The sequence below is a fragment of the Lactuca virosa genome, chromosome 5, assembly GCF_052849685.1.
Source record: "Lactuca virosa cultivar CGN04683 chromosome 5, Lactuca_virosa_CGN04683_v6, whole genome shotgun sequence".
In the NCBI taxonomy this organism is placed as follows: Eukaryota; Viridiplantae; Streptophyta; class Magnoliopsida; order Asterales; family Asteraceae; genus Lactuca; species Lactuca virosa.
Window position 1 is genome coordinate 19,673,992 of NC_136430.1, and position 20,811 is coordinate 19,694,802.

At 42.9% G+C, this 20,811-nt stretch overlaps 1 protein-coding gene across 2 annotated transcripts; it reads right to left on the reverse strand.

Annotated features, from left to right (window-relative positions):
- Positions 1-4,556: 4,556 nt before the first annotated feature.
- On the reverse strand, positions 4,557-6,407 carry LOC145110877 (phytohormone-binding protein CSBP-like). Of its 2 annotated transcripts, XM_079047193.1 has the most exons (4): positions 6,071-6,407; positions 5,509-5,971; positions 5,014-5,223; positions 4,557-4,927 (listed from the first exon to the last, which is right to left on the reverse strand). In XM_079047193.1, exons 1-2 carry the CDS (start codon positions 6,255-6,257, stop codon positions 5,688-5,690), a joined length of 471 nt encoding a protein of 156 aa, XP_078903319.1. In that variant the 5' UTR covers positions 6,258-6,407; the 3' UTR covers positions 4,557-4,927; positions 5,014-5,223; positions 5,509-5,687. The 2 variants fall into 2 exon arrangements, with proteins under 2 accessions (XP_078903319.1, XP_078903317.1); XM_079047191.1 differs by having other exon boundaries at positions 5,014-5,971.
- Between the last annotated feature and the right edge of the window lie 14,404 nt (positions 6,408-20,811).

Sequence of the window (20,811 nt, forward strand, 5' to 3'; positions counted from 1 at the left end):
AAAATTTAGGTTTTCACCCGGACACTAGTACGCCCAACGTACACATGTGTACGCCCAACGTACTAGAGCGTGTCGTAGTACGCCCAACATACACCTCCTACCCCAAAATTACCATTTTGCCACTAGGGCTTCTTAGGGCTATTTCCAACTAATCCAAGGACCAACATGACATATTTAAAAACCAAGGGAAGGATTTGAAAATACCTGAAATCCGGGATGTTACACGTGAAAAGGATTCCAGAGATAAAAGGAACGCTTAAATCAGACTTATAACCAAGAAATCATGACCCATTGAAGTTCGCGATTCAAACCGATATAGCAACGTACGTCGTAAAAAGTAATTTTTGTTAGGTTACTTTTCACCCTTAGTGGTCTAAACGAAAGTTGTAGTAGTCGCTAAACTGAGAGCATGCATATAGAGAACGTCTATATCTGACTTCATTAGAGGAAGTTATGATTTTTTCTAAGATTAGCGTAGTAGTACACAACTCATAAATTGAATTTTAGATCGGTTGATTTTTAGCCGAAAGAATATAAACGAGAATTGAAGATCTTGTTAATAGGAGACTGTCGATATAAAGACAGTCGAGAACAGACACCAGACAAGAGAGTTATGAATTTTTAACGGACTTTAACAGTCTAAGCTTGTTAAAAATATAACTTTAAAAATAAAGTCAAAATTAGCCGATGGAGTCTAAATGAAAGTTGTAGATCCCGTCGATAGCTACGCGTGGATATAAAGACGTCAAAAATGGAGCTCGTATGAGAAAGTTATGAATTTTTGAAGATTTGCAGTTTTACCAGCATCCGGTGCCACGTGTCAGCACCAGAGGCGAAGCCTTGGTGCCTACATAAGGTCACGATGTGAGAGGCCATGTATCACGATGTGAAAGCCTCCTGAACAACCTATAAATAGTTGCGAGACTTGCTTCATTCACCACATTTTTCACTCTAACTCATTTAGAGAACTCCCACTCTTCTAGCGTCAATCGTCTTGGGATTCCGACTACTTTAGCGAGGCTCTGAGGTATCTAGGAGCCCGAAAAAAAGGAGCTTTCGGGTCGAGATTCTGCCAGCGTAATTCCCGACTTTTTGCTAAAAATTCCTGTAAGTTAAGCTGCACTTACTACACTTTAAGTATAACTTATATTTATAGTCATAAGTCGTTCTTCTGAACTTATAAATAAGATTTATTATCGATTACATGTTATAATGCCGATTGATCTACTTACGGGAGAGGTGTCTAGAATGGTTATGTTGGCTTGGTTGTTGGATTTCAAAAAGGCTATACGCCGAAATGGTCCCAACTGTCATGTCTGGCTGATCCTCATTTGATAGAGCTATCAATATTAATTGGAATGATTGATAGGTCTAGACTAATTTCAGTCACATAAGATATTAGACTAAGACTTAGTGAAAATGATACTAGGTTACGTCAAAGGAAAAGTCAGTTGTTAGAAGCGAACCGCTGTCCGAGTTTCGAATCATCACTTTAACAAGTGAGTGCATAGTTACTTTCATCTTACACATAGATATGAAGTATTTAAGATAATTACATGCTATATGTGTCTATTATTTCTGTTCCTGATATCTATGCTAGATGAATAATTTACACATGTTTTATATGATTTAAACTGCATATGTATTTTTATACCTATAAATATATTAGATGAAGATGGGTAGATGAAAGATGATATAGATGACGATAGATGAAAGATGAAATAGATGATAAGAGGCCTTGACTTTAAAGATGATCTAGTCTTCTGGAGGAGTATAGATGACGACCGCAAACTATTCGAGATAGTCCAGTGGAATGCTAGCAGACTTGCAACATGTATGTGTTTTTGAATTAAGTGTTCACCATGTGTACTCCCCCCCTAATGGTTGCCTTATTGACATATATTGGTAAGGAATCCCCTATGTATTATTGTTTATCCCGAAGATGATCCTTAGGATAAGTCTCTTGAATTATATGTTTTAGGGACAGAAAGTGAGGATAACAGGAATGGATAATCAGGTTGAATGATTTGAAAATATATAATTAAAAGAGTTTAATTATTGTGGGTTGAAAACCTTATGTTTTCACTAGGCTCCTAAGCCTGACCTACTCGGTTTCTTGTAGGTAGTGACACGAGAGCACAAGTGTGGTGATCAGATGAGAGATTTATGGATTATAGGCTAGCAGAATAACAAATGTTTGTAAGGCCTGTATTATTTCCGTTTATGCTTATGTATTGTATTGACGATAACATCCAAATGTTTTTAATATAAATAAAATACATTTCTTCGGAAATGCTTTGATAACATCTTTATCATGTTTTTGGAAACAAATTCCGCAATATTATTCTTCAAAAATGATACTTTGATTTTAAATAAGCATAAATAAATCAGTCTTTTCTAGCCGTGAAATTGGAGGTGTCACCCTTAAGTTTGAACTAAAGTGAAGTTTTGTAGATACACCAACTTAGGGATGTTATTCAGGCCGGAACCGAACCGAACCGACCCGAACCCGAATAACCCGAGAACCGAATAAGGGTAATTGTATGAACCGAAAACCAAACCAAATACGCAATACGGGTTCGGTTCGGTTCGGGTATTGTTCGGTTTGGTTTGGTTCCGACCCGAATAACCCAAATAACATGTACAAGATGATTAAGAACCTATTACAACCGAAAAGAACCGGATAAACCGTATTATGATTGTATAACTCGAATAACCCAAATAACATTTACAATGTGATTATAAATATTTTTGTATAATTTTTGTAGCTTATGATTTCATAACAAATCTTTTAAAGGAACAAATTTGTTAATTAAAAATAATACAAAGTATATATAATTGTTTCAAATGTGCAAAAAGAGTTAGAATTTGTGTTTGTACACATCACATATTTCTCCAAAAAAACGATGTGTCATCGGTTTTGTTGACGTCGATACTATGTCGGTTTTCACCTTGAATTTCTCGAGAAATCCAACCATAGCTCTACAGATGTTGAAATCTTCTTTTGTGGGGGTCAAAACATCTCGAACATATGTAGGATTTATTATAATAAAAGTAAATGTTAGTATTTTTTTTTGTAAAAAAAACAGCTTTAATACTCCTTATTTAGGAGCATGTATCTCATTGAATATACAACCAAATAATGCATTTCAATAGTGTAAACTGTAGTTTAAAATGTGAACTACAAGCTAGAAAAAAAATCGGGCTAATCGGACAAATAACAAAGACGTTATGACACTTTAAAGTTGGCTAAAAATTTGCAAACATGTTGAAACAGAAAAACTCAGCTTTAATACCCCATGTTTAGAGGTCTGTATCTCACTGAATATACAACCAAATAATGCATTTAAACAGTGTAAAATATAGTTTAAATTGTCAACTACAAGCACGAAAAAAATCGGGCTAATCGGACAAATAACGAAGACGTTATGACACTTCAAAGTTAGCTAAAAATTTGCAAACATGCTGAAACAGAAAAACACAGCTTTAATACCCCATGTTTAAAGGCTTGTATCTCACTGAATATACAACAAAATAACGCAAGTTTAAATTGTGAACTACAAGCTGAAAAAAAAATCGGGCTAATCGGACAAATAACGAAGACGTTATGACACTTCAAAGTTGGCTAAAAATTTGCAAACATGCTGAAACAGAAAATAAAAATTGTGACTTTTCAAATTCGGTTCGGTCCTTTTGGCCCGAATAAGCCTTTATTTGGGTAACCCGAACCGAATAACCCGAACCGAATAACCCGAAAACCGAATAAGCCTCATATAGATACCCGAAAACCGAATCGAATTGTTTATTCGGACCTAATTCGGTTCGGTTCGGTTCGAGTTTCGGTTCGTTTCGGGTTTTCGGGTCAAATTCTCATCCCTACACCAACTCCAAATAAAGTCAAAGGTCAAATTTGCAATTATTTAGAAGTGTTGGTCAGAGGGTCAAAAAGTTGAATGAAATAGTTAAATGAAATGGTTGCTTATTACCTCTTCTATTTTTGGTTTAGACCTTACAAGATTCAAAATCTAAAATGTATAGTTTAATGAAATAGTTAAATGAAATGGAATACTTAGTTTTCAACTGAACCATACAAATATGTCATATTTAGATTTAATGTTTAAAGTATATGAATCGTTCAATAAGAAAAAGTGAATTTTTTAAATATAAAATATTAATAATAAATGATTTTTTTCTAATATGTTACGTTTGTTTTATAGAGTTTAATACATTATAGGAATAAAATTAATAAAATTATATGAAAATGGATTGATATGTGACAATTCATTACTCTATAAAGTTCAATGCATTAGAATGTCCTCCATGCTTTATATTTCTCTTTGGTACATACGTGTTAATAAATTAAAATCAAATCAAGTGGCCATCTTTTTCAAGTTTCTTACTAAGTTTCTCTTCAGTTCATTGTTTTGCTTCCATTGTTACAACACATTGCAAGAAATTCTTGACAAAACCTTCGGTTTTGATCTCCTTGGCCGTGGTTAGCTCGATGGAAAGGGTATTGTTCGGAAGCAAAAGAAACACATTGTTTTCTCATATAATTTGCCATTTCACATGTGTGTTTCTTTTATTATTTCATAGATTTTGAAACTCAAACACAGAAGAATATTCTAACACCATTAAATCAAGTCAAGATGGACCATTTAACATATAATTTTCGAGGAGTTTGAGATAATGTAATGTTTCTTTTGTGGTTTCACCAGGCGTATGGGTATGTTCTGGTTTGATATCATACAAAACCTTAAAGTCGATCAGAGTCTCCGCTTCTCCTATTGCAGTTAACTTAAAAACATTTGTATATCTTGTAAGCCCATAATCCAGATGCCCTCCTTCCAGTATTTCAAGAGCGATCTGATGTAGTGATTCATCATACTCCACAATCTTCTCCTTTGGAAGTTCAGTTTAGGTACATCTAACAGAAAAATCCATGAAAAAGAAATCAAGAAATCATCCTACGTAAGCCATAAACATGAACCAAACAAGGAATCAAAGACTTACGTGGGAAGAATTTGAAGAGCAATATGCTTCCAAGGCCGCCATCTCCTTCAAGCATCTCGACTTCCTCCACCATATCTGGTAAAACCTTGGCCACTATGTGCCTTAGGTCACTCGACATAGCCTTCCATAAGTCTCTGATGGGCACACAAACCTTCAGTTGAACTATATCTTCCTTCATCTTTAACCTATTCGATGTGCCGACCATGTGTTCTGAGAAATTATATATTGCATGTTAACTGGTCAAGATTCGTCGGATGATGAATTGTCTATCAACACAAAATGACGTTAGGTAGTTGAGAAGATTAATAAAGTAAATATGTACGAATCTTAGGTTGTATAGGACAAAATTGGCCACAAAGCATCTCTTTCCATTGATCTAAGCATCTTTTGGCAGATGATAATAAAGCCAATGTCCTTGGTTATAGTCGCTCCTTAATTATCTTTTAATTTATAAATTAGATACTCAGACAATAACAAACTTTTCAGTGAAATCACCACTTTACTATTCAAAATCCCACGATTGTTTGCATCTTCTTGGTATGCGCGCGGTTAGTTCAATGGAAAGGGGATTGTTTGCAAGCGAAATAACCATCTTAGGAGAGTGCTTCCTTTATTTAACTTTTCATAGACTCCGTATAACAAACACATGAGAAGAACATTTCAACAAAATCAAATCAAGAAGGAGCGTTCAACAGATAATTTTCGAGGTTTTTGATGTAAAGGAATGTTGCTTTTATTGTATCGCCTGGGATATGAGTATATTCTGGTTTGGTCTCATACAAAACCTTCACGTCGATGAGTGTCTCCGCTTCTCCTACTGCAGTTAACTTAAAACCAGTCGTGTATGAGGAGAACCCATGATCCAGATGCCCTCCTTCCAGTATTTCAAGAGCGATCTGATGCAGTGATTCGTCAAACTCCACAATCTTCTCCCTTTGGAAGCTCACTTTCGGAACATCTGACAGAAGAAATCCAAGAAATATCAAGAAATTGATCATATATACTACCAAAAGTCAGCAAGCCATAAACATGAACACAACAAGGAATCAAGACTTACGGGGGAAGAATTTGAAGACTAGAATGCTTCCAAGGCCACCATCTCCTTCAAGCAACTCGACTTCTTCCACGATATCCGGTAAAATCTTGGTAGTTATGTGCCTGATGTCACTCGACATCGCCTTCCATAAGTCTCTGATGGGCACAGCAACCTTTACTTGAGCTGTATCTTCCTTCATCTTTTGCATTTAGATCCTAACTTTTCGATGCACAGACCCAAAGTTATTAACCATTATATTGCATGTTAACTGCCCAAGATTTGTCAGAAAACGAAATCATTATGAATACAAAATTAACGAGGTAGTTGGAGAAGATTAATAAAGTAAAAAATGGTGGAATGTTTGGTTGTATAGGACAAAAATGGCAGCTAAGCATCCCCTTATACAATTTATAAGATTCATTGAACTTATATTGACACATTATTTTCTTTTTCCTTCAACGCACTAAATTCTACAAATATACAATATAATATTTTATTAAAAAATCATTGTTTGTTAGTTATATATCAATAACTATTGAACTCTATATTTTTATTGAATGACAATATGATATCCATTATGATAGAGTTCAATTCTTTAAAATGGCTAAACGTTTTAACACATTTAAGTATCATTCCATTAAAATACGCATTACAGAACTGTTGACTAATCTATTATTATTTAGAGTTAATCCGCACACAACGATTTTTCATCATACACAACACTGTATGCTTTAGAAGGTTGTACATCTTTTGACTAACCATTCAATTTACTATCGAGATAGACCGGAGGTGTGGAGTGCATATTTGGAGTGATAAATATTGACTCGAGAATACGGGGGTCTGGAGGCAGTGCCCCTGGGGTAAAAGGTTGCAAGGGGCAGTGCTCAGAGGAAAAGGGCCCAAATATATATTTCCCACCAAAACTTGTTAACTACGTTATGATGACATGGCATTGATTTTTCCATTATAACTACCATTAACCGCCATCTTCCATGTATAAAAAGGAATATGGAAGTTGCATGAAGAGGTGACACAACATAATAACTGAAATCTGGTTTCTTCTCTGTAACGCCCTGTTCCGAATCGCTTTCCTAATTCGGGACTGTGACCTAAAGATAGGTTATCATAAGGCTTAGGACCTTTGGAAAAGAGAGATCTAGACCCATTTGGGTACGGATAATGTAATTGAGGTGATCCGAGAGTTTGGGTTATGCCTTGGCGCCAAAGGGTATATCGGTAAAGTGACAGTTCGAGCTCTTTATGAATTTTGGATTTTCGTTCGGAAGGTTTTGAGGTGAGGATAAGTTGATAGATGTGTAGAGCTTCTCGCCACCTTTCCGTGGACATAAAGAACGTCAAAAACATAGTTGAAACGGAAAAGTTATGACCGTTTGAAGTTGGAGTAGTTCGGGTGAGTGATCGTTGACTTATTGACCAAGCTCATTTAAGGCTCACGACGTGAGCATGAAGTGCTCACGACGTGAGGAGCGCCTGATGCACCAAAACCCTAATTTTCGGGTATTTAAAGGTATGAGATGATTAGGGTTGCTTCTCATCGGCTTCTTTCACTGCCAAGACCTCTGGAAATCCTAATCTCAGCCCCCATTGAAGTCATTGGTCATTCTTGGTGTTATTCAAGAGATTTTCAAGTTTTGAAGCCCTTTGAGGAAGAAGAAGATCATTCGTGGTGCATTTGTTAGCATCTTGGCTTCATTATCAGCTAGTTGAGGAGCTTTTGGACCTTTTTAAGTCTTCAAGCTCATGCCTTTCCTTTCCTTGCTTGCTAGATCTAAGTTTCGATGCATTTCATGGCTTGTAATGTTGGTTAGCATGCATGGAATCCATAAAGTTGGCAACTTTATGGATTATGTTGGTACCTTAAGTCCTATAAGTTCTAGATCTCGACTTTGGTCATGGTTTTGGACACCAAGTTTGAGTCTTGGCCCTTTTTCCTTCATTTTGTCCTAAGTTGGTGTTTAAGTCATGTATTGGACATATGTGACTAAAAAGCTTCGATTATTATGGTCTTTGGGGTCAAGGAAGACCCTCTAGATTGTCCCATGTTAAAGCTTAATGGATTAGGAGCTTAATGCTCATTTCTAGTCAGATCTGGACTCACGACGTGAGGAATGAAGCCTCATGACGTGAGAGCGTGTTCGAGGAAGTTTCTGGGCCAAAGTCACGACCTCACGACGTGAGCATAAGGTGCTCACGACATGAGCATCACCTGTGCAAGTTTTGGGCTCTTTGATTGTTGGCTAGCCTGGTATTGGACTTATCCTTTGGTTCGGGCTCGTAATGGACTAAGGATTTTAGAGTAATGGACTTCTGGTTGGGCTTGCCTTGTGGGCTTGCCCTAATGGGCCTTGGATGATGAATTGGGCCTTAGTGGGCCCAATATAGTTAAGCCTTGATTGGGCCCAATAGGCTTGGACCTTTGGGCCATCGGAAAATCATTGGTTCAGAAAAGTAAATGGGCTTTAGGGAAAGGCCCATGTAAGGGGTTGGACCCAATTTGGAAAATTGGGCCATTGATGGGTTTTTATGGATTTGATAGTTTTGGGCCTTGGTTGTGAATCTTGTTGGGCCAGGGGTGAAACGGTCATTTCACCCCAAGTAAGGATTATGGAACATGGTTTGGAACCTAATTGTTAATTAGATGTTGTTTTGATAATTGACGTTTAGGAAATCGTCAGGGCAGCAGCTAAGGATTTCCTGCAGTGAGTTTCAGCATTCGAGGTGAGTTACCTTCCCGGTATGGGTGGGTCAAAGGCACCAATGCCGGCCCACTAGTAGTTGTTTATAGTAGAGATGATTGTCTTTGTGATAATTGTCTGGTATGCCACTATCTGTAGAGATTTATGTGCTTGTATGCTATGTATTATGTGGTAGTGGTAGGAGGGGTGAAATAGACCCCGTAGCCGGTTAAGATAAACCGGAGGGTTGGTCGGGCACCCAGATATGCCTGACAATATGCTTATGATATGTTATTATGTGGTAGGGTTAGGGGTGGAATAGACCCCGTAACCGGTTGAAATAAACCAGAGGGTAGGTCGGGCACGCAGATATGCCTGACAGGGATAGGTCGGGCACCCTTGTATGCCTGACATGGGTAGGTTGAGCACCCAGGTACGTTCAGTAGGGTAGGTCGGGCACCCAGATATGCCTGACAGGGTAGTCCAGGCACCCAGATATGCCTGACAATATGTGATTTATGTGGTATGATGGGGGAACTCACTAAGCTTCGTGCTTACGGTTTTCAGTTTTGGTTTCAGGTACTTCTTCTTCGAAAGGAAAGGAGTCGGCATGATCGCAACGCATCACATTATGATTTTTCGCTCTATGAGATCTTTGGGAGTTGTACACTGATGTGTTTTCTTATGACATGTTTTGATTGTTGACGTATTGGTTTGGATTATGATATGGGATGACACTATCAATGTTTTGAGATTACTGGTTTTTATAATTACCTATTTAAAAATGAAATTTTTGGTCATGAATTTTGTGATGTTACAAGTTGGTATCAGAGCCTTGGTTTGAGGGATTCGGACACACCTTCGGGGGTGTTTGGATTCATATCGAGGGTTTGAGCGGTTTTTACAAGAAAAATAATTTTTCAAAAATTAAAATTAAGAGTTTTTGATAAAGAACAAGGAGTGTGATGCGTGCAATCGTCTGAGCTCAAGTAAGTTTCCCCAAGATACCATACATGTTTGCTATGATATATGATATGATTATGAGAATTGCATGCTATAATAGGGCTAATGATCTAGGAAGGATGCCTTATATGCCTACTGTATGTGTATGGGAATTGCATGCTAGATTAGGGCTAAGGATCTTGGAAGATGCCTTATATGCCTGCTGTATGTGCTTATTGAACTGCATGCTAGTACTGATTAGTCAGTGATATGATGGTCTGATTAGGATATGCTTGGTTTTGGTTACTCAATGCCCGAATGCTGCTTGCTTTGTGTTCTTAGGAGTTTTAGTTATCTTTAACTAACTAGTAAACGAATATGTTAAGTTACATATTACGAGGACTAAATAATTTCAGAAGGTTAGTTTTAGCCCTATTTCACAGCTCTCGTTTGAGTCTAACCGTTGTAGGGAGAGACTCTCATTCGAAGAATTATCTGCTCTTAGTAATATGTAATGGTATTCGTGAGCTAGTTAGGGAAAGGTAGCAGGAACTTCTTATGTAGTTGATGGCAGAGAGTGAGTTGGAGATTACCCTAGGTCAAGCCTAGGATGAGATTAGTGTTGGGAGCGGTATTAGTGAAAGGGACTTGGTGGAGTCAAGGCAATTCTTGAGGAAAGTATGGATAGATGTAGAAGGTAGTATGGGCCCGTACTACCGAAAGAAGAGGATCCGTACTCTATTGAAGAAGGGTTGCGATAAGAACAGGAAACTTGTAGTGCATGTGTGATCCCTCGATATTGGATGAGTATTTGGATGGTTGTTATGGCATGTTTCCAGCATGGTGACGCTACATGATGGGCCAGTTGGCAGTTTTGTTGCCGGCAGGGGATCAGGCTCGGACTCTGGAGCCGGGCAGCTCGATGATCAGATGAGGGAGTTTATTCCAGTTGAGATTACGCACAGTATAATTGACCAGACTTCTGTGATCTTCAGTACGGTCAAGGAGGACATTTTGGAGATCCTTGATGAGAGGATGTGTAACATCCCAAAATTCAAGACCAAAAATTTCATTTTTGATTTGACGATTTATAAAACAATTTATAGAAAACAACATCAAGTTATATTATTTCATAAAAACCATAGATCATATGTCTCAAAAGCATGTCATCAGATAGTAATAATGTCGGAGTACAAATCCCAAGAATCTCATATGCGGAATATTGTGTGTGTGATGCGCTGCTACAGTGCCGGCTCCTTTCCCTTCGAACAAGAAGGACCTGAAACAAAAACTGAAAACCGTAACCACAAAGCTTAGTGAGTTCCCCAACATACCACATACCATACAACATGTATACTGTCTAACATATCCGGGTACTAGACTACCCCTTCGGTCTCTTTCAACCGGTAATTGCCTAACATATCACGGTGCTGGCCTACCCCTTCGGTCCTGTCGACCGGTACCTAGCCTAGCATATCAGGGTGCTGGCCTACCCCTTCGGTCTTGTCGATCAGTACCTAGCCTAGCATATCAGGGTGCTGGCCTACCCCTTCGGTCCTTTCGACTGGTACCGGGGACTATTTCACCCCTACTTCTACCACATATCATCCTAGTGCATAAACATATAAATCATATACTGCCTAGCTTATTTGGGTGTTGGCATACCCCTTCGGCCCTATAGACCGGTACTGGGATCTAACCTACCCCTCCTACCACTAACATATAACATCATAGCATACTAGCACATAAAACATATCAGATAGTGACATACCAGATAAATATCACAAAGACAATCATCTCTATTATAACTCTTACCAGTGTTGTAAAACTCACCGAGTTGGCCGATTACTCCTCCAAGTACTCGCTACTCGGCCCCTTACCGAGGCGAGTTACAACATCTCGAGTACTCCCCGGTCGGCCCCTTACTGAACTGAGCACTGTTGTAAAACTCGGTCAACTCGGTGATTAATAAGTATAATATACTTAATGATTTCTTATTTAACAGACACATGTGATTATTACTACATATATATCTTAAATTTCTAGTAATTATTTATGTAGTGAGACCATTATGTGTTTTTCAGTTTTTGTGTATTTGCATGTAGCTAATTTTGTTATATATTTCAATCAACTTATGATTTTAACTTATGATTTTGACATATATAATTTCCCTAAAGTTATTTCTACATGAATTACTGAATCCGAGTACTCCCCGAGTACTCGCTACTCGGTAGTCGGCCGAACAGGTACCGAGTAACGAGTTCTACAACCTTGACTCTTACTAGAGGGCCGCCATTGGTGCCTTAGAGCCACTTCTACTGGAAGGTAACTCACCTCAATGTCGTGAAGTAGCTGAAATGTCCTCGACTTTGAGATCAACTCCTCTCAAACCCCTACTCATAACAATCTCTTTTAATTACTCTTCCATACTCATAACCCCTTTAAGGGTCAACTCTGGTCAATGGTCAAAGTCAAAGTCAACATCCTAGTCAAAGCCAACATCCTCGTCAAAGTCAACATCCTAGTCAAAGTCAACATCCTGGTCAAAGTCCCTCAACTCGTCGAGTTCCATAATCCATAAAACCCTGAAATCTCGATCCTATCTCGTCGAGTCCTTTCATGAACTCGTCGAGTTAACCCTCGTAGCATAGTCGAGACCTTTTACCACAACTTGTCGATTCCCTCCTTGAACTCGTCGAGTTCTTCAACCTTCATATGCCTGACAGGGTAGGTCAGGCACCCAGATATGCCTGACAGGGTAGGCCGGGCACCCAGATATGCCTGATAGTACGTGATTATGTGGTATGATGGGGGAACTCACTAAGCTTCGTGCTTACGGTTTTCAGTTTTGGTTTTAGGTACTTGTTCTTCGAAAGGAAAGGAGTCGGCATGATCGCAACACATCACACTATGATTTTCCAAGCTATGAGATCTTTGGGAGTTTTACACTGATGTTGTTTTCTTATGACATGTTTTGATTGTTGACGTATTGGTTTTGATTATGATATGGGATGACACTATCAATGTTTTGAGATTACTGGTTTTTATAATTACCTATTTAAAAATGAAATTTTTGGTCATGAATTTTGTGATGCTACAAGTTGGTATCAGAGCCTTGGTACGATTTTATTTAAGTATTTTCTTAAATTTTTGTGATGCTACAAGTTGGTATCAGAGCCTTGAATTTTGTGATGCTACAAGTTGGTATCAGAGCCTTGGTACGGATTCCTGGTACGATTTTATTTAAGTATTTTCTTAAATTTTTTCCATGAACTCGGCGAGTCTGCATCCCGACTCGCCGAGTAGCAGCGAGGTGGACACGGGATTTAAGCTGGGAACTCGGCGAGTCGACATATGGACTCGACGAGTCCACCTGTCTGGATGAAACTCTATTTTCAGACATTGCACCCTATTTTACCCATTCTAAAACACCCATTTCGTCCCATTTTCCTCCCAGAGAGCAGTAGAGAACAACCCTAGCTGCTTTAGTGTTCTTGAGTGATTTTGATCTTCCAAAGAAGGTTTTGGAGCTTAGAAGAAGAAGGAGGAAGTTGGAGTGTTCCAGAAGTGAAGGTAGATCCGAAATCTACTATGGGGAAGGCATCAAATCAGGTAATAAAACCCTCACTTTGCTCATTAGCTCTTAGGTTCCTTTTTGTCCCCAATGGTTGATCTTCAAGCCTTAAAACCCCCAGATTTCGTGTGTATATGTGATAACCAGACCCTAGGAACTGAGACCCATGAGTTGGATCAGTTGCATGTCTCAGATTTGGCCAGATTGGGTGAAGAGTCGAAGGGAACTCGGCGAGTGCCAAAGTGCACTCGGCGAGTTCCATGAAGATGGCCTTAGACTCGACGAGTTGGATGAACAACTCAGAGAGTCCTATGAAGATTGCCTGGTACTCGGCGAGTCGTTCTTCAAACTCGGCGAGTCCCTTGAATATAGCCTTGAACTCGGCGAGTTGTTCTTCAAACTCGGCGAGTCATATGAACTGTCACTAGGATAAGAAGGGTTTAAGTGTAGGAGGTCCAACCCTTCGTAGTCGCACGTGGAATTAGCAATTTAACGTGTAGCTATAGTCCCAGAATCTCCAAATCTCCAAGGTTGATGTTCTGATGGAAGATTGGATCGAATTGTGAGATATGTTCGTCGGACTCGGCGAGTCCCCCCTTGGACTCGGCGAGTCCAATCGCGGGTTTGTTAGTTGTCCCCGTTTAGCGAGTCAGGCTGACTCAGTGAGTGGGAACAGGGACCCGATGAGTCAGAGTCGGGCTAGACGTAGAAGGACTCGACGAGTCGCTATATGGACTCGGCGAGTCCAGTCAATCAGAGAGTTGACTTTGACCAAGAAGTTGACTTTGACCAGTCATTTGACCTAAGGGGTATTTATGAGTACCTAATCCATGATTACAGATTTATAGCCGGAGGGTTACCGGTGCGGCAGCCAGGCGTAGGTTGAGCGGGTTTTCAGCAGCTACCCTCGAGGTGAGTTACCTTCTAGTAGAAGTGGGTCTAAGGCCACAATGCCGGCCCACTAGTAGGAGTCGTATGATAGATGACTGTCTGTGTGATAATCATCTAGGTTTGTTACTACCTGATATGCTTTATGTGCTAGCAGATTATGATGTATGGGTTATGTGATATGTTATTATGTGGTAGTAGTAGTAGGGGGTGAAACAATCCCCGATCCGGTCGACAGGACCGAAGGGGTAGGCCAGCACCCATATATGCTAGGCAGTATCCGGTCGACAGGACCGAAGGGGAAGGTCGGGCACCCAGAAATGCCCGGCAGACATGTATGCTATGTGATTGTATGGTATGAGATTCGTTGGGGGAACTCACCAAGCTTCGTGCTTACGTTTTATAGTTTTGTTTTCAGGTATCTCTTCAGCTAGGGGAAAGGAGCCGGCGCGGTAGCAGCATATCACACACACTCTTGTTTCCGCACTATGGATTTTCTGGGATGTACTCTGAATATTTTACTATGATGTTACCGGTTTTCAGACATGAATTAATATTATGAATGTTTTGTAACGATGTTTTTATGTATTAACCTAATTTAAAAATGAAATTTTTAGCTGGTATTTTTGGGATGTTACAAGTTGGTATCAGAGCCCTGGTTTGAGGGATTCAGACACACCTTCGGGGGTGTCTGGACTCAAATCGAGGGATTAAAAGATTTTTATAAAGAAATGAGTTTTCTAAAGACTAAGTAAAAGAGTTTCGAGAAAGAAAGAACAAGGTGTGTGATGTGCGCAACCGGCCAAGCTCAAGTAAGTTTTCCCCAAAGTACCCATACAAGTTATTGTTATGATTATCAGTTCCAGTTTCAGTAGAACAGCATGCTAGAATAGGACTAAGGATCTAGGAATGATGCCTTATGTGTCTGCTTTATGTGTTCCAGCTTTATGAGAATTGCATGCTAGTACAGATCAGTCAGTATGATAGCCAGAATAGTATACACTTGATTATGTGTACTCAATGCACGAATGCTGCTTGCTATGTGCTTTTAGGAGTTCTAGTTGTCTCTCACTAACTAGTAAACGAATATGTTACGTTACATATTGCAAGGACTAAGTTATTTCAGAAGGTTGGGTCTAGCCCTGCTTCGCAGCTCTTGTCTGAGTCCAACCGTTGTAGGGTAGGACCTCTCATTCGAAGAATTATCTAGTCTGAGTAATATGTAATAGTATTCGTGAGCTAGTTAGGGAAAGAAAGCAGGGACTTCTTGTGCAGCTGATGGCAGAGAGTGGGATGGCGATTACTTAGGGCAAGCCTAGGGCGAGAGTAGCACGAGAACCGCAGTATTAGTAGAAAGGACTTGGTTGAGTTGAGGCAATTCTTGAGGAAAGTACGGATAGACGTGGAAGGTAGTATGGGCCCGTACTACTGAAAGCAGAGGATCCGTACTCGATTCAAAAAGGGTCGAGACGAGACCGGGGACTTATGATATGTATGTGAGCCTCGTTAGTGGAATATAGTTTGATGGTGGTTATGCCATGTTTTGCAGTATGGTGACCACACGACAGGGAGCGGGAGGCTCAGGATCAGGATCGGGTTCGGGTTCAGGGTCCGAACCAGTTGATGAGGGTCTACGCGAGTTCATCGCGTCAAAGATTACCAGGGGCATCCTTGAGTCCACTCCCATCATCTTCGGGTCGATCAAGGAGGGTATTGTAGAGTTGATGGAGGATCGTCTCAGGGCGTTCAGGAGTGATATGGCGGCTAGCCAGTCAGGACCACGCACACTGTCCTTTAAGGACTTCAGGGGCAGTGGTGCATCAGATTTCCATGGGGCGAAGGACCCCATTGCTGCCAGACGATGGATTGCAGACCTTAAGTCTGCACAGCTGATTAGCTTCTGCCCCGAGGGGTCGAAGGTACGATTTGCAGCAGGGTGTCTACGTGACAGAGCTAGAGATTGGTGGGAGTCGGTTTGTGACTCTTTGGGAGCCGCGACCATTGAGGCTATGACATGGCCGGACTTTGTGACACGATTCAGGACGGAGTTCGCGCCTGCGGTGGAGCTCCAGCAGTTGGCACGGGAGTTCTTGGATATGAGGCAGACGACAGAGACAGTGGCGGAGATCACCGCCAAGTTCCGGGAGAGGGCGTTACTGGTACCTCAGTACGCGGGTGATGAGGACATGAGGAGGACCCGCTACCACGACATGCTCTGAGCCGACATCCGGGAGCATGTCAGTTTTTCAGCTTGCCCTACCCTGGAGTCCATGATTGCCAGGGCAAGGGAGAGGGAGATTGATCTGGGTCACATTCTGAAGAGAAAGGCTGAGGAGGGACAGATGACGGGGGCTTCGGGGAAGAAGCCCAAGGGATCAGATCCGGGCCCAAGAGGCCCAACGAGTCGTAGCCGCTGTAGGAAATGCGGCAAGTCATATGAGGGACCATGCAGGTTAGGATCGTCAGGCTGCTACAAGTGCGGCAAGACGGGGCACTTTAGCAGGGATTGTACTGCTCCTACTCCGGTATTTCAGACGTCCGAGTTGCTGTGTTTCCACTGTAACCAGAGGGGCCACAAGAGGGCCAATTGCCCTCAGTTGACAGCAGCAGCGCCAGTACAGGTGCCAGCTCCAGCGACCCTGCGGATTACGGATGGCCGGCAAGGCAAGGCAGAGGCTCCGGTGGTGAGGAGCCGGGCATTTCAGCTGACAGCCGAGGAGGCACGCGCTGCACCCGATGTGGTGACGGGTATGATTCTTTCCCTCTGACCTATTTATATGAGATTTATGATATTGATATGTGCTCTGTGTACATACGTTTAGGATCGTTCCATGTGAACGGTATTCCAGTCCAGGTGTTGTTTGATTCGGGGGCTACCCGGTCCTTTGTTTCTCTGGCACTTAGCAAGAAGTTTCCTGAGTCCTCGGGCATGTTGGATTGCCCTTTATAGGTCGAGATTGCGGACGACCGGTCGGTGCGAGCATCAGAGGTCTTCCGAGATTGTGTATTGAGGTTGTTCGAAGAGCGGTATTTGGTTGACCTAGTTCCCATTCCATTGCGGGGAAACAAGGTCGTTATTGGTATGGATTGGCTGAGTCCCAATGGGGCAGTGATAGATTGCGCGCAGCAGTTAGTACGAGTACGAGCCCCAAGTGGGGGAGAGTTAGTAATTCAGGGTGAGAGATCACAGCGAGGGCCAGCCTTCTGTTCGGCAGCGAGGGCAAGGCGTTACCTTCAGCAGGGTTGCGCAGGATATGTCGCATATGTCATGGACACCCGGGAGGCGGGTAAGGCGACGGTGGGCGATGTACCCGTAGTACGAGAGTTCGCGGATGTATTCCCTGAGGAGCTGCCTGGGATACCTCCGGAGCGACAGGTGGAGTTCAGGATCGACCTAGTCCCTGGTGCGGCTCCGATAGCCAAGGCACCGTATCGGTTGGCTCCTCTTGAGATGCAGGAGTTGTCTACACAGCTTCAGGAGCTGTTAGACAGGGGTTTCATTCGACCGAGCAGTTCACCCTGGGGAGCCTCGATTCTGTTTGTGAAGAAGAAGGACGGGTCGCATCGGATGTGTATCGATTATAGGGAGCTGAATAAGGTAACGGTGAAGAACCGTTACCACTCCCGAGGATTGACGACCTCTTTGACCAGCTTCAGGGAGCATCTTGGTTCTCCAAGATAGATTTGTGTTCAGGGTATCACCAGGTGAGGGTCAGAGAGGAGGATGTGCAGAAGACGGCATTTCGGACACGTTATGGCCACTATGAGTTCGTGGTGATGCCTTTCGGGCTCACCAATGCTCCTGCCACGTTCATGGACCTCATGAACCGCGTGTGTAGACCGATGTTAGACCGGTCGGTGATAGTATTTATTGATGATATCTTGGTTTACTCCAAGACGCGAGAGCAGCATGAGGAGCATTTGCGAGAGGTTCTAGAGACCTTGAGGAGGGAGAACTTGTATGCCAAGTTCTCCAAGTGTGAGTTCTGGTTGCGCGAGGTGCAGTTTCTTGGGCACCTTGTCAACCAGAACGGGATTTCGGTGGATCCGGCCAAGGTGGAGGCCGTGATGAGATGGGAGGTTCCGAAATCTCCATCTGAGATTCGGAGTTTCCTGGGATTGGCTGGCTACTATCGGAGATTCATCCAGGATTTCTCCAAGATAGCATTACCCCTGACCAGGTTAACGAGGAAGGCCGTGGTCTTTCGTTGGGGGCCTGAGCAGCAGGCAGCATTCGAGACACTGAGACAGAGATTGTGCGAGGCGCCAATCTTAGCCTTGCCAGAGGGCATGGAGGATTTTGTTGTATACTGCGATGCGTCCACCTCAGGTTTGGGCGCAGTATTGATGCAGAGAGGGCATGCCATCGCCTACGCGTCGAGGCAGCTGAAGCCTCACGAGGCGAACTACCCGACGCATGATTTGGAGTTGGGGGCCGTTGTGTTCGCCCTCAAGATTTGGCGTCATTACCTCTATGGGGTTTGCTGTACGATTTACACGGACCACAAGAGTTTGAGGTACCTCATGGACTAGCCAAATCTGAATATGAGGCAGCGTCGGTGGCTTGATGTGGTAAAGGATTACGAATGTGAGATCCTCTACCACCCAGGGAAGGCCAATGTCGTGGCCGATGCGCTTAGCCGCAAGGCAGCACCGATCAGGGATATCTGTTTGAGGATGACGGTGGTGACTCCGCTTCTGGAGCGGATCCGGGAGGCTCAGCAGGAGGCTATGAAGGAGGAACATCGGAAAAGTGAGCGGATTGTGGGACATGTTTCCTCCTTCGACCATGACAGCAGGGGATTATTGACATTACACCGCAGGGTGTGGGTTCCATACCTCGGAGGCGTGCGCCAGGTTTTGATGGAGGAGGCGCACAAATCCCGATTCTCCATTCATCCAGGGGCAACGAAGATGTATAGGGATCTTCGTCTGGACTATTGGTGGCCCTGCATGAAGTGGGATGTAGCATGGTACGTTGAGCGGTGCCTGACCTGCAGGAAGGTCAAGGCCGAACACCATAGACCGCACGGCAAGATGCAACCGTTGGATATCCCGCTGTGGAAATGGGAAGACATCACGATGGATTTCATCACCAAGCTTCCCAGGACCGCGCGGGGAGTGGATTCGATATGGGTCATCGTCGATCGGTTGACCAAGAGCGCCCACTTTATCCCGATTCAGGAGAGCATCTCGGCCGAGAAATTGGCCGATATCTACATCAGAGAGGTAGTGGCATGGCATGGGGTGCCAGTTTTAGTGATTTCGGATAGGGATGTGCGGTTCACTTCCAGGTTCTGGAGGAAGTTTCATGACGAGCTGGGTACTCGTCTGCATTTTAGTACAGCCTTCCACCCGCAGACGGATGGCCAGAGCGAGCGGACCATCTAGACTCTGGAGGACATGCTGCGGGCGTGTGTTTTAGACTTCGGTGGTAGCTGGGATACCTATCTTCCTTTAGCCGAGTTTTCATACAATAACAGCTATCACGCGAGTATTGACTGTCCTCCCTTCGAGATGTTGTATGGGAGGAAGTACAGGACCCCGATATGTTGGGGCGAGGTTGGACAGAGAGTCATGGGGAGCACCGAAGTAGTGCTCAAGACGACAGAGAAGATTCAGCAGGTCCGGAGCAGGCTTCAGACTGCTCAGAGTCGGCAGAAGAGTTATGCCGATAGGCGCCGATCAGACTTGGAGTTCCAGGTTGGGGATATGGTTCTCCTGAAAGTGTCGCCTTGGAAGGGCGTCATCCGATTCAGGAAGCGGGGCAAGTTGGGTCCCAGGTATATTGGACCGTTTAGGGTTGCAGCCCGAGTGGGCAAGGTGGCATACCGGCTGGATCTGCCAGCCGAACTCAGTCAGATCCACAACACTTTCCACGTCTCCCAGCTGCGGAAGTGCCTGGTGGACGACTCAGCGGTGGTACCTTTGGAGGACATCCAGGTTGATGACAGCCTGAATTATATCGAGCGGCCTGTGGCTATCCTAGACCGGAAGTCGAAGGAACTGAGGAACAAGAGGGTGGAGCTGGTGAAGGTGCAATGGCAGCACCGGAAGGGCTCGGAATGGACTTGGGAGCCCGCGGATGAGATGGTGGAGCATTATCCGGAGCTGTTCCGGGAGGGAGCGGCAGACTTCGAGGACGAAGTCTAAAATAAGTGGGGGAGATTTGTAACAACCGGATTCCTGGTACGATTTTATTTAAGTATTTTCTTAAATTTTTGCCATGAACTCGGCGAGTCTGCGTCCCGACTCGCCGAGTAGCAGCGAGGTGGACACTGGATTTAAGCTGGGAACTCGGCGAGTCGACATATGGACTCGGCGAGTCCACCTGTCTGGATGAAACTCTATTTTCAGACATTGCACCCTATTTTACCCATTCTAAAACACCCATTTCGTCCCATTTTCCTCCCAGAGAGCAGTAGAGAACAACCCTAGCTCCTTTAGTGTTCTTGAGTGATTTTGATCTTCCAAAGAAGGTTTTGGAGCTTAGAAGAAGAAGGAGGAAGTTGGAGTGTTCCAGAAGTGAAGGTAGATCCGAAATCTACTATGGGGAAGGCATCGAATCAGGTAATAAAACCCTCACTTTGCTCATTAGCTCTTAGGTTCCTTTTTGTCCCCAATGGTTGATCTTCAAGCCTTAAAACCCCCAGATTTCATGT